Source organism: Myiozetetes cayanensis, unplaced genomic scaffold, assembly GCF_022539395.1.
Source record: "Myiozetetes cayanensis isolate MyiCay16 unplaced genomic scaffold, myiCay2020 scf20-37, whole genome shotgun sequence".
NCBI lineage: Eukaryota > Metazoa > Chordata > Aves > Passeriformes > Tyrannidae > Myiozetetes > Myiozetetes cayanensis.
This window is the reverse complement of record NW_026087412.1, coordinates 2157847-2171895: the sequence shown is the minus strand read 5'-3', so window position 1 is coordinate 2171895 and position 14049 is coordinate 2157847. Positions and strand designations below refer to the sequence as shown.

The following is a 14049-nucleotide window of genomic DNA, read 5'->3' as shown; positions in this document are numbered from 1 at the left end:
GGCAGCGTTCAGAGACAATTAGTGACTTATCTGGACAACCAGAACATCCCCAGTCACATTAGATGGAATTCAAACCGTGTCAGACACCCTGCCAGCAGAGTTGGGCTGCTGCTGGTCAGAGTGGGGAGGGAAGACTCTTTATGGGCAGAATATCCCAGAGTTCCCATTATGGGGCTGTTTGTACCTCTGCCCAGAGAGGTGACCCCTCTGAGGGCTCTGATCCAAGCAGAGGGGCCCAAACCAGGCAGGAACTCCTTCCTCTCACAACAAGTGTGAACAGATTTACAGTGGTACTGGAGACTCTTTCTACAGGTGGAAGAGTAGAGGCCTGGGCCCCGTGACAACTTCTCAAACAAAGGAATTCCAATTTGCTTCCTAATTAGTTCCTGAGCTGCCCCTGAGCTGCCAGGAACCCGTGAGCAGCAGCTCCACAGCCAAAGGGTCAATCCCATTAGGGAGCAGGTTGCTGTGAGGGGCCTGGAGTGCCCTTCAGGGCAGGTTTTGGGTATTTTGGAGAACAAGTGTGTTGCTTTCCTGCACGAGTGCCTGGAGAATGGCTCTCCCATGGGTGTCTCAAAAATGTGCTTGCACACCCAGGTGTAACAAGCCCAAGCAAGCTGTTCTGGGAAGGGGAAGAGAAAGTGGGTGTTTTGACTGAAGAACATCCAAGCTGGTTTTAGGAGGGGTCTGTGGAGGGGACAGGGTGAGTTCTTGCAGGGGGTTGGAGCTCACACCGAATGAGGCCTTTGTGGCTGCCAAGCCCAGAGAAAAGAGCAGAGCTGTGTCTGCAGGGACAGGGCCATTCCTGTCGGAGAGAAATCATGTGGAGCCTGAACTGCACCTCCAAAGTGTTAGGAATGGTCCCTGGAGTAATGCTAGGAGAGGCTGTGCTAAGTGAAGCCATAGTGAGAGGTGATGAATTCCTTTCTATTCATAGGAGCTGGCCTAGTTATTCTCAAACACTAATTTTCTCTTTTCCCTTTGCCTTTCCTCAGGAACTGCCTATGCCCTGAATTCTGTTCCTGGTTATGTGGGTCAGGCAAGTGCTCTGAGGTGCTGCCAGGGTGACCTGGCCAGGGTGACTCAGTGGCTCCTGGTGAGCCCAGCACTGCCAGGGGACCCTGATGCCACCAGCAGAACAGAGCACGGGAGCAAGAGAGGAGACAGAAACCCGAAATTACGTGTCACTGAGGAAACACAGAGCAGCAAAAAGCTGCTGTTCTTGTGGTCCTGGGCCTAAAACATTGGCTCTTCCTATCACTCTCACAAGCATGGCTTTGCACCAGAAAGCCTGCAGGTTTCTGGAGGTGACTATCCCATTTCCCCTAAAATTTCCTTTAAAAAAGGCTCGTGTTTCTTGCCAAGCAGGATGGAAATAGAACAGGAGCTGGGAGTGATAAAAATCCCCCCAAGCACGATCACTCTTTGTTATTGCATAATCACAACCTCAACACAAATTCTCTTTCCTCCTTTTCTCCAGCACTGAAAGCTCTCCCAGCCTGGGCCTGGCTGAGGGAGGGATTGTTGTGCAGTGCTCTCAGCAGGCACAGGAGAGCAGGGAAAGATGCTGGAGCTTCTCAAATCCTTGTCAGCACCTGTTCAGTGGCAAATTCTCTGCCATCCAATGCCAGCTCTTTGCTGGGGGGGGGTGGGGAGTGTGTGCAGCTGAAGAAGGAGCCAGACTGATTTGTAAAACCCTGATAAAAATGCAGTGTGGAGGAGGCACTGACTGCACTCGCTGCCTGAACACGATAACACCTCTCACTCCCAACTCCAGCCGCTCGTTTCCGTGCTGGAGGAGATGAATTATAACTCATTTCAGTGTTTTCAAACAGTTTCACCACTTTAGTGCTCCCCAAAGATGCTTCTCCTCATATTGCACTTCAGTTTTTCCTGTTATTAAGCCAGACCTTGATGGATCACGTGCATTTTTTCAATCTCTTTGGCGCACCAGCACATACCGGAGAGGTCTCAAGGTCCGCAGAAGTCTCAAAACTCGAAGGACACCCAGGATTTTGGCTCCTCCTGCTGATGCCATGGACACAATAATGTCAATGATAGACACAAAGACCAGGACTCCATCCAGAACGTTCCAGCTGCTCTGCAGGTAGGTGTTCTCCCCAGAGAAAAAGCCAAGAGCTACCACCTGCAGCCAAGAGAGGAGAGACATTTAAATCTTCCCCCAGATCATAACCATGCCACGTTCTGGTCTTTGCCAGGCCTCGCTGTGGGCCATGGAAAGAAGGTGGAATTACCTTCACCATCATTTCAGCCACAAAGATGGCAGTGAAGATGTAATTCGAAACGCTGAGGAATATCCTTTCCTGTCAAACACGGAACAACAAAGAGAGGCAGAGTTAGAAAACAAACATCTTTTTCTGTTGCAGGGTCTTGCCCTGAGAAGATGAAGGTGTGGATGGGGGATGGAGGAAGAAAATGACCCAGGTACTCACCGTGCTCTGTGGGTCTATGTCTGGTCTCTCCAGTGCAATAGTGATGCAGTTGAGAAATATAAAGACCAGCACCACATGATCAAACATTTTGTGGGCAATGACCTTCTGGCACATCGCCCGGAACCTGAGGAAATGGTGGGGAGAAAAAAGGTCCTTCAGGTGTTCGGGGCAGTAAGAGACTCCTACCCAAAAGCCTTCCCCAAGTACACTATTCCATCACCACAAAAACCTGCTGGGCTGGCATTTGACTGAGAGTTCTTACCGATTCTGGGGGGAAAACAAGTAGAGGGACCAGTCCTCGTGAGTCTTGCACCACTGGGGTTTGTAGGGCTCCAGGACTTTGCGGATCCGGTAGCAGTAACTCTGGATAAAAAAAGAAGAGACGCCTTTTCTTCCTCTTTTATTTTCCTGCCTCTTCAACTTTCACGGGTTTTTTGTGAAAGGGGGGCAGGGGGGAGGCAGTACATGGGGTTTCACAGTGCCTGTGGGCTGTCCCAGCTTTTGGGACAGAGCTGTGGTGGGCACTGTCACAGCTGTCCAGTAAAACAGGGAGGAAAAGGGGTGGAAGAAGGGGCTGCTGTGGAGTGACATATAAACACGACTTCTAGGCAGGTGTTGTTTTGACACCCAAAGCTGTGCCAAAACCAAAGAGGCCTGAAACAGCCAAGAAGCTAAGTAGAACACATTCTTTTCAGGCTTTCAAGGTGCCAAACAGCTCTTGTGAGTAAAGAGATTCATTAGTTGTTTTGTCCACAGCTTATTTTTGGAGGCATCCTGGGCCAGGGGGACATTCTTAATTAGTCCCAAAACGAGGCAAATGGGTGCACATCCCCTTGTGGGAGACCACTGTAACAGCCCAACTCTGTGGCTTAAAAAAAGGGATCTTTTAGAAAGTGAAGGCCCATCCTCGGATCAGGATTGGTGTTCCCTACCCCAGGCACGAGGCAGCAACACATTTCCATGATGGATTTCTAACCAGCCCTCCTGGGACCCCCCAACCTCCCTGCTCCACTCACATCCTCCATGTCATCCTCGTAGTCCAGGGCATCCTCCTTGTGCCCGTCGACGCGCAGGAAGAGCTCGCTGGGCACGTGCACCATCTTGCCGTTGCAGTCCTGGAACTCGGGGGGCAGCGCCACGGGGCTCACCCCGAGCGAGTGGCGCACGGGGGGCAGCTGGAGCAGCTCGGGCAGCTCCAGGGAGCTGCGGTAATCCAGGGACTCCGCCCGCCGGTGCAGCGAGGGCCGGCTCACCGTGCTGGACTTGGCGTCGTCCGAGTCGTCGTCGGTGCTGCCCTTGCCCTCCCCGGAGAGCAGGGACTCCCTCTCTCCCGACTGGTTCTTCTTCTTGAGGCTCGGGGCTCTGCCCAGGCTGTTCCAGCTCGAGCGCCGGCTCCCCCAGTTGCTGCTGGTGCCCCAGTTGGCGCAAGGGGAACTGCGGAGGCTGGACTGGGAGAGAAGAACGACACTTGAGGGTTTGCTTGCGGGAGGCAGCCGAGGGATGTGGTGTTTTGCCCAGATTGGAAGATCCTTCCTGCTGCAGGCCTTGTCTTCCCCTCCCAGCTTCCCTCACTGCTCCCGTTCCATCAGGTCAAAGCCCTGAGATGGGAGCCCAGCACCCGGCCAAGGACACACTGAGGGTGCTCCTGACCCACCCCCGTGGCACAGCTGCCAATCCTCTGTCCTGTGTGACTTCCCTCTGTCCTGACAACACCAATTCCCCAAGAAAACTGAACCCAAAGACATTCCTGATGAAGCGGTGTTCTCTTGCCTCATGTTCCTCAAGCCCACAACTTCCCTGCCTTCCAAAGGAGCCCTGGCACCCAAGTGTCTGTTGGGAATCATGCCCCTATTTCCAGTATTTTCTCTTCATAATGCAGTGGAATGAATATTTCTCTCACACAGATTTCTGGCACAGATCAGGCTATGCCAGTGCACTTTGGCAGGTTGAGGGAGCTTAAGGTCAGTGCAGAAAAGCCAGAAGGAAACTCCTTTTCTCTCCGTGGCTTCCTCCCAGCACAAAGCGAGGCAAACTGCCTCCCTCCTCCTCCTCCTCCTCCTCAGTGCTGGGCAGCTCTCCTCTGACTGCTTCATCTGCCTCTGGCTGGTGGCACTGATGTGCTCTCCCAGAAAGGATTCAAACAATGAACAACCCTCTCCAGCACCTCGCAATGCCACGGAAGCCCAAGGCAAACAACAGCCATCTCTGTTTTCTTTTCAAAAGCACCACGTTGCCCAAGCAGCTTTACCGAGGGGCAGAGCGGCTCTGCCTCTGCACAAAGTGCCTTCACGGTCTGCTGCCCTGATTTGAACACGATCCTGCAGTTACAGAGCACGGGAAGGGGACAATGAGCGGCAGCAAAAATCCGCTTTGTCTCTTAACCTGCTGCCTGTTTACACAGAGCTGCCCTCCCGCTCCCCTGCTGCAGGCAAGCACAGCCAGCTGCCAGAGCAGAGCTCCAGCCAGACCTCTGCTCTTGTGAGCTGTGCCTGGTGGCAATCCATCAGCTCACTCCTTGTTCCCTCTGTTTCCCCTCCCATGGGGCTGCTGCACTGTAACCAGAGCTCAGCTGGGTTGGGGAGGACAAACAGTGCTTCATCCCCCTTGTAAATTCAAGACACAACCCCAAAACACCGAGAGGGAAACAGGCCTCATCCTCACAGGGACACCTGGCAGCTTCTCCAAGACACCACAAACGGCCAGTGTGGTTGGGAAAAGATTCCTGCCCCTCCTCTGAGGGGGTAGCTGGAGGTAACTGCGTGAACTCACGACTTGTCTCAGGCTCTGAATCTCCACTGAGGCGGCTCGGCATGGACTCCCAAGCTGGAAAACACCGAACGCCGGTACCTCCCGGAACCTACCAAGGACTTCTGATCGTAGCTCGTGGGGTCCAGGGAAGCGTTGCTGCCTCTCCTCGAGTCCACGAAGGTGTGCACCGAGTCCATGTGCGGGGAGCACTTCGGGGTGGGCATCGGGGTGGCCGCCGTGCGCAGGATGATGGGAGGGGGCATCGACCCCCTGCCCTCCAGGTGCCCATTGGGGGTGACAGCCAGGGAGTACATCTTCATCTCTGGGCAGAGGGGACAGGGGACACGGGGTGAGTGCTCAGCTACGGGAATCACTTTTCCAAATCACAGAATCCCAGGATGTGCTGAGTTGGGAGGGACCCACAGGGATCATCCAGTCCAACCCTCATCCCTGCACAGGACCACCCCCAAGAGTCACACCCTATGCCCCAGAGGATCATCCAAAACCTCCTGCAGCTCTGGCAGCCTTGGGGCTGTGCCCACTGCCCTGGGGAGCCTGTTCAGTGCCAACCACCCTCTGGGGGAAGAACCTTCTCCTGAGATCCAACCTGAGCCTGCCCTGACACAACTTCAAAACTAGAGCTGAACTGGCTCCTGCTTTCCTGGGCTTGGTGGGCCCTGGTTTTATATCAGAAATCAGTTCATATTGCAGGACCAATCTTAAGGAGGGGGAAGGATCAGCAGGAAAGCTGCACTGAGGAATCCAAGTGAGTGCATTCCCTGCTCTGGTTGCTCTTGCACTGCACTTTGCTTCTGCTGGATCATCTGTTCAGCTGCTGGTTTGTGCACAAATGCCTGACCTGCACCACAGAAGGCCATGGGAACACTGCCATTCACCCTGGGGGTGGAAGTTGCAGCTCCAAATTTGCTAATCTGCCAAACACATTCCTCCTGGCCCTGTATGTGTTACAGACCAACAGCTTTGCAATAGAAATGTTAAAGCCTTTCTGCTGTTTAGTCACCAGTTGGCACCTCTGAGGCTTATGGAGACAACACAATCACTCCTGGTTTTCAATGGCAAGTTCAGCCCTGTTTCCTATTCCTGTATTACCTGAGAAGAGGTGACAATGTTGGTTTTTTTTCCCCCCTAGAAATCTCTTGTTATTTGAAGCTGCTCAACAAATAGTTGGTGTAAATCTGGTGTAGAGCTGCGCTGTGGGTTCCCTACCAACCATTTGCAATGGATATTTGATCTCTTGGTGTTTGGGATTTGCTGCTTCATCTGCAGACTGAGCAGCTCCATCACCTTGTTGAGATCCAGCTCTGTCTCAGCTTCCCCAACAAATTATTCTGCCCCTTCCTCAGCTGAATTTCCATCTGCTCACCACAATCAATATCATTTCCTTAGCTGAAACAAAACCTGGTTTAGAAGCATTTCAAGTCATCCTAGCAGAGCCCAAGCTGGGAATCAAAGCACAGAGGAACTAAAGTGGCTCCTGTTTGCCATCATGCCATTCACTGTGTTAAACTATGGCATCCCTCCTTGTCACCTCTCTGGCTGCAAACTCTGCAGAGTGAAGGCTGTCACCTACTATCCCATGCTTTTAGTGCTCTGGTAGAGTGTGGCCTTACCTCAAATCGATTGCCAGACCCTCCTGTAACACAAATGAGCAGCAACATTTCCATCAATCAAGCCTCACCCAAATGCATTTGTGTGGGAAACCAAAAAGAACAGATGAGAACATGATTGATTTGAAAAGCTGCTGAGAAAGTAGGGTGAGAACATTGCTGTCAGCAAACCATTCTGGGGGAATGGTACAGGAGAAATGATGAGACACAGCAAAATATCCTCGTAGAGTTTAAATTAGAAAAACATCTGTTTAAAGGAAACATCAATGCTCATTTAGCTTTCACTTTGCAGAGCTGCTCTGTGGACTCAGCTATCAGATTAATTGCCAAAAAAAATGGATTCTTCCAGCTTCCCCCCATAAGTTTCTGTGAGAAGACATGGAAGCAGAGTCATGGCTGATGCCAGGAAAACGTGGACACAAAACCCTACCTGTTGCTTGGAGGTCTTTCAGCTTCTCAAAATCATCCTCAAAGTTGGCAGATGTCTTGTCCTCATCTGTGTCTGACCTAGTGGCATCACCCTGCAGAGAGGAGGGGGATAATTAACAGGCACCATAATTTGGATTACTCAGCAGCTCAGAGGCACCTCTGCTCCCAAAGGTCAGTTTAAGCGTGGCCCCACGGAATGACCCCAGGCAAGTCCCTCTTCTATATTTTGATTAATTTTCACACTTGGACAGGCAGGATGGTGTTGTGGCTGTTCCTGCCACGTTGTGTTTCCTACCTGCACCAACCTCCTGGAACAGTGACTCCCAGAGAACACCAAAACGGGGCTGCAGTCACGGGAGTGACTACGAAAACCTGGCATGGTGGGGTTCCATATCTGCACTCCCCATGACCCCAGCTGAAAGCACTGGGGGTTTGATGTCAAAGGATGCTGAAGGGTTTTTCTTCTTTGTTTGACAGCACTGTGAATTTGAGTTAGATCTGAGAACCCAGCCCTGGTTTGCTTCCTTCAGGCTGGCTGGGAACTGAGATTGTACTGGGAAATCTCTTGGCTGTGCTGAGACAGAGGGAATGAGGCAGCACAGAGAACAGCCAACCATCCTCACCCTGCCTTTCCTCCTGAAAGTTCAGTCAATTTTCCCTTTCAAACATCTCTAGTACCAAAAACAATCAGCCTGGGACAGAAGAACTTCTCCTTGCTGCGGGAGAGATTCCAGCAGACTGTTGGCTTCACTCTGGCTGGACTCATCAAGACTGCAGAAAATCTGTGCAAATTGATAGCAAATGGTTGGATTAAAGCAGCTGATCCCAGAAGAAGGAGCACAGTTCCCTCACTGATGCCTGAACAAATCACCATGGTTTCTAGAGACACGGAGCTGAAGTGGCAGTGAACTTAATTTCATGTGTGATGGATTGCAAACTGGTGCAGCCAAGCAGCCAGGATGACTGAAAGGCTTGAGCTGCCTTATTCATCTCCTCTGTTTTAGAGCAGAAACACCAGCAGATGAAAGATCTGCATGATTTCAGAAGGTTTGTCTGCTTTGCCAGAGCAGCTCTGGGGTAGATTTCAAACTGACAAGGGAACAATGTAAGCACAAATATGCAATTATGGTCTGGCTGCTTGTTGGACTAGGCACAAATGTACTAAAAATGGGTTTGTGGCCATTTAAGCCTGCTCTCTTCTAGGCATACTCCTGGCAAACTCGCTCCACAGGCTGAGCAGAGCCTGGGATCAAGCTGAGACTGTGTCCTGAGATTCACAGGGCAATTTTTATTGTCCTTGCTGAAACACTGCTGATGGTTCCGAGTTCAGAGCAGCCCTAACATGCACCCTCTCAGCTGCACAAGTCTCCCAGGAGTCACTCCCCAGTTAAAGTCAGAGAAACACCTGAGCAAAGGGAGGAGAAGTGCCCTCAGTGTGTTAGTGACTGCCAAGAACAACCCCCTGTCAGAGGGCAAAGTCAAAGAGGACAAAACAAGAATTCCTGCCATGTTCCCAACCTACCAACAGAACCAGGCATGACAAAAGAAAACCCAGCTCCACTGATACTTCTTCCTGAAGTTGTGCAGTGAGGCTGCAACCAGTCTTTGGTTTACAACCAGAGCCAAGACTTGGAGCACCCTGGCCCAGTGGAAGGTGTCCCTGCCCAGGGCAGGGGGATGGAACCAGGTCCCTTCCAATCCAAACCATTCCAGGATTCCATGGTTTGTAAGTGCAAGGCTTGACTCCAGCCCTGGCAGCTGAAATCCAGCCCTGAGAAGGGTTTTCTGCAGCACAGCTGACTCCTCTCTCCCAGACAACCGACAAACCCATGGGCTTGATGTCAGGGTTTGTAACAACTGCAAGTGGAGAGCAAAATGTGCCCTGCAAATGTCATGCCTGTGGTTGGTGGCCTTTTCAGAGGCAGTGCTGGGTGAGTAACACCAGCTTTGCAAAGCAGTGCTTACACACATTGAAATCATGCTCCATAACAGCTCTGGAAGGAGCCATCAAGCCTGAGCTTAAACCCCTGGGTTGTAACCATTTGGCTGCCTCAGTGCTCAGGATCTCAGGGAGTTCTGCACGAGGCTGCCCCTCCCTGGCTTCACAGGAGCACGTGAGGAACCTGCAAGAGGGCAGGTCAGGGATGGGATCTGCTCTGCACAGAGGTACCTGCAGGCTGCTGGGCAGAGAAAACTGCCTTAAAGCATCGTCCTAAATATCTCAAAAATTGAAGGTTCGAAGCCTTGAAATGCAGCTTTTGAACTTGTGCTGCTGTGCAAATAACACAGAAGGGACAGAGTCCCAAGGAAAGGCCTGGACTGAGACCCAGTTCACATCCTGCCTGGTCCACATGACTGGAACTGGCTAGAATGTAAGGCCTTCTACAGAATAGAATATATATATAAATATATATATAAAATAAAGGCCTGAAGTTGGCCATAAAGAAACACAAAACATGGGATACACGGGAGACTTGGTGAGTAAAATTACTCCTAAATTATTTCTCCTGTGTCACACAACAGACCCTGGAGCAGATCCACCAAGATCCTGGTCTCCCCAGTCCCACCACACATCCAGAGGGCTTTAATTATGAAGATTAATTGGCAAGAGCTTCACATGCCCAGCCTGGCCCATCTACACCCCTCAACTTTAAATTCAGGGCTGTTCCCATGGCAGGATGTTGCACTGACACAGATCCATCCCTGCAGCTGTGCCAGTGCTCTCCCACCTCTCACCTCTGCCTGGAATCCCTCCACCAGGATGGCAACCAGCAGGTTGAAGAGCACGTAATTCCCGAAGGTCATCAGGGCCACGAAGTACAGAGCTGCCCACGAGGAGGTCGACGCCATCCCGTTGTACAGGACCACGTTCCAGTCCTCCTGAGTGAGGATCTGCAGGGAAGGGAGGGGGAGGGAAGGCTCCAGTTACCCCTCTCCTGCACAGCAGCTACTTCAAACACTCTCTCAGCCAATTCTCCCCCTGCTTTTTGACCTTTCCTGAGCGTAACCGCTCGTAGGTCTCAAAATGTCCTTTATTTAGATCTTCACATGAGAGCTCTCTCCTGGCCAAACCTCCCCCTCTGGCTGCCCAGAGAGGTTTAGTTCAGATCCCAGATATCATAACATGAAGGATGCACTTGTCCTAATCCCATTATTTCGTGGAGGTATTGCCTCCTTGGATAATCATCAGCAGATAACAGACCTGGGGCCACAGATCTTGTCTCCTTTATAAGGCAATTGAAGCTGAAGGAAAGGGTAAGGGACAGGATATTTGATGGGATAAATGACATTAGGAGGCTCAAGGAATTCAGGGAAGCAAAGTGGTTTCCTTCAGGTAAAAGCACTGACAAGCTGGGCAGAAAAACACACATCCTCACAAAAAAACCTTGCTCCAAGGGATTTCCTCAGAGCTTTCCTGGAGCTCAAAAATCCTGGGGCCCGAGGAAAAATGGATGACAGACTCGTGTTCCACCTTAATTTCTGCTTGCAGTGAAAATGGCCTCAAACTCTCCTGCAAACAAGGTGGCTTTGGGGAGACAGGACTGAATTCAGCTGCACTGAGTCATGTCCCTCAGGAACCTTCACGGGACACAGGACCGAGCCCTTGTGCTCTGTGCCAGCTCCAATTCCCAAGGGACTGGCAGGATAAATAAATGCAGCAATCCATGTGTTGGTGAGAGAAAAATGTGAACCTCTGAGGCTGATTTGTCTTTGCTCCTCTGCAAGAAGTTCTGTTTTTCACAGTGGAGGCTCCAGACTGGTTTGCACCTTGAATGGATGATACTGTGGTGAACACCTACCCTCGTGCTGAGAAACTTGGCTCAATGGTATTTACACTGTGCTCCACCTGTAGCACTGGGGCTCTGAAGTCTGAGCTTTGGAACAGAAAAAGACTAATCTTTATATTTAGAAATGTCCCTGAAATAGCAGCTTATATATTATGGAATATGCCAGTAATTTCAGGCACAAACCAGATCTTGGCTGCAGAGGAAACTCAACCTTTTACAGAAGGACTTTCCCAGCACCTCCAGCTCTGATTTGTGATGGTATTTGGCACTCCCAGTAACACGAAATTGCTTGCAAAGTGCATTTTTGGGGCAGTGCAGGTGAGTGAGGAGACAGAGATCTGCAGAACAGGGACAGAATGGGCAGCAGACTGTGGGTCTTGATCTTATTGATTACAAAAAAGGAAAATATGGATGGGTTTCCTTCTCAGACTTTCCTTTTGCTCCCAAGAGACATGCACGGTGCTGATTTTAGCAGACTGCTTCTTTCTCAGGGCTTACAGACACAGAAACACAATCTCTTTTCCCTAATAACGAAACTTGGCACTTCCTGGAACAGTTCTGTGAAATAAAAAGTCCTCGTGTTCCACACTAAAACTCCCCCAAGGACCCAGAGCTTACCTGAAACACAGTGACAATGGCCCAAAGTAAGGAATCGAAATTCTTCCTGTCTGGAACTGTGTCCCCTGTGTCAGTTTTCAGGCTGAACTTGCATCCAAACAGATGCATGCCAAGGATGCTGGAGTGGGGAAAGAGGAGGATGGGAGAAGCATGTTATTGTGGGAAATGAGGTTGCAGGGAGGATTGCAGTGATTTTTTTGGACACTTTTCCCCTCCCAGTGTTTTGAGTGCTGGTGGAATCTCCTGGGAAGGTGGGATCTGCTCCAGCACTGACATGATCACTGATCAAACCCTGCAAATTTGTCTTTTCTGTGCCACATTTCATTACAATTTTCTACACTGAAGGGATCTCCTTCATCTAGAAAATGACAAACCACGTTGCCAGCTCCCTAATCCAACTGGTTTCCAACAAAGGAATCTTAAGGAGCATTACAGGGTCAAACAGGCCAATGTCTTGGGGTCTGTACAACCTCCATCCCAAATGTAACACTGGTACAGTCCAGCAGTGACAGTGTCCTCTGGCATGGCCACAGGACCCTCTCAGGGACCCGAGGAGCAATTGTTGCCTGTTTGTGAACTTCATCCACCTACAGAATTAGAGAACTGCAGGGAAAAACAGACTGAAAGGGGGTGAACAGTCTGCTGTGAGCAGCTCCACCCCACAGGAACCCGCAGTGCATCACTGTTCCCACCTCCACGCCCCTTAACTGAGCTGGCCAACCCATCAGGGAAGAGCTGCAGCCTCTGGTACCTGAAGATGAAGATGAAGAGCATGAGCAGCATGCAGAAGGTGGCCACGTTGTCCATGGTCTTCATGAGCACCACGAGCTGGCGGCGCAGGGCGGGCATGAACCGCACCAGCTTCAGCACCCGCAGCAGCCGGAACGTCCTGAGCACCGACAGCCCCCCGTCCGACTGCCCAATGATCTCCCAGACACTGCAGGGACATGGGGCAACAGCTGCAACCGGCAGCACAGCACGGGGGAAGCCCTGAGGCTGCTTTTCCTCCAGGGTTTCCCACGGGAATCACACCACTTGAGCCCCACGGGAGTGTTTATTGGCCTGCTCCTTTCCTTGCTTCTGGAGAACACCTTCACTCCCAGTTCAACTTCAGCTTATCTCCCTTGGAGCTGGGTTCTGACTCTTTGATTCTGGATTCTGACTCTTTGATTCTGGATTCTGACTCTTTGATTCCCTTGTTTTCTGTGGTTCTTCACAGCACATCCCCTGCCAGGCTGTCACAAGCTACCGTCTGTCACAAGCCCACCCACAGAACGTGGATCGCAGCTCTGCACCAGGAACAGCCAGAGGGATTTACATCTTTGCTCCTGGTCTCTGTTGCTCCTCCCTTCTCTGAATCGAAGGGATGGGCCAAGGGAAGCCAAGAGCACTGTCCTGGTTTGAATCTGTGCCTCCCTTGAATTCTCTGCCCCAAATTACTGCCAGGGGGGTGACCAGCACTGCTGGAAAGAATCCTAGCTCTGAGGGGTGCAGCAGCTTCTCATGTGCTGTGGCACCGCCAGTTTAGGCTGGGACAGTGTTCCCTGGGAGAGGACAGCAGAACAGTGCCCTCTTTCCCTCCTGCTTCCCCTATTTCAGCCTGAGCTGTGATAATTTGGGACAGGGAGGGCACTCTGCTGGGACGTGGACACTCACTGCTCTCCTTTCCCAGGACCAGCCACTCTGCACTTGAGTGGAAAATCGCCCCCAGTGCCAGATGTGTGGCAGAAATAGACTTTGTTCTCCATCTGCCAGGTCCATTTACTTTGGACAGCCCTTCTAACGACAGGAATCCAAAATATCAGCGCAGTTCTAGCCCACCCCAGCCCTGCATTAACACGTGCCACGTCACTCCAGATCCCCATCCCACCCCCAACCAGGCTGAGCCATCGGAAAAGCAGGGAAAGAACCAGCAGTGACCTGATGACAACGATGATGCCGTCGAAGATGTTGTAGGGGTTCTTGATGTAGCCAAAGATGCCAAAGGCAAGGAGCTTCAGGAGCATCTCCAGGGCAAACATGCTGGTGAAGACGATGTTGCTGATCTCCAGGGCGTTGGTCAACTCATCTGGCTGTGGGGGCAGAAAAGCAACGGGGTCAAAGAGATGCACAGAGGAAACAGGAAAGGCTGGAATGTTCCTCCCATGTTCCTCCTCCCATGTTCCTCCTGGAGAGCCATGGAGGCAGATAAATGTCTGAGGGGAACAGCAGACAAACCTCATGGATAGTCCCTGTGAGTCTTAGTGGAAACACAGAATCCCAGCCCGTTTCTGGAGCAGTTGCTTTCCAAAGGAGAGGGTTTATTTACTGTTCCAAAATACAATTATCCAGGTGAACAGTTGTATGATTTGGAGGCTCCCATCTGGACTCACATGGGTCAGGCTG

The 14049-nt window shown here is 51.3% G+C and overlaps 1 protein-coding gene across 5 annotated transcripts in view; it reads right to left on the bottom strand.

Moving 5' to 3' along the window:
- Positions 1-14049, bottom strand: part of CACNA1H (calcium voltage-gated channel subunit alpha1 H) — a 110108-nt gene that overhangs the window by 35175 nt on the left and 60884 nt on the right. For all 5 annotated transcript variants that reach the window (XM_050317252.1, XM_050317254.1, XM_050317255.1 and 2 more), the window contains exons 9-19: positions 13585-13736; positions 12416-12601; positions 11665-11782; positions 9995-10150; positions 7260-7350; positions 5315-5523; positions 3470-3901; positions 2716-2816; positions 2454-2577; positions 2256-2324; positions 1962-2146 (exon numbers count right to left, since the gene is read on the bottom strand). In XM_050317252.1, coding sequence (XP_050173209.1) covers positions 1962-2146; positions 2256-2324; positions 2454-2577; positions 2716-2816; positions 3470-3901; positions 5315-5523; positions 7260-7350; positions 9995-10150; positions 11665-11782; positions 12416-12601; positions 13585-13736 — 1823 coding nt within the window. The remainder of the gene's footprint in view (positions 1-1961; positions 2147-2255; positions 2325-2453; positions 2578-2715; positions 2817-3469; positions 3902-5314; positions 5524-7259; positions 7351-9994; positions 10151-11664; positions 11783-12415; positions 12602-13584; positions 13737-14049) is intronic.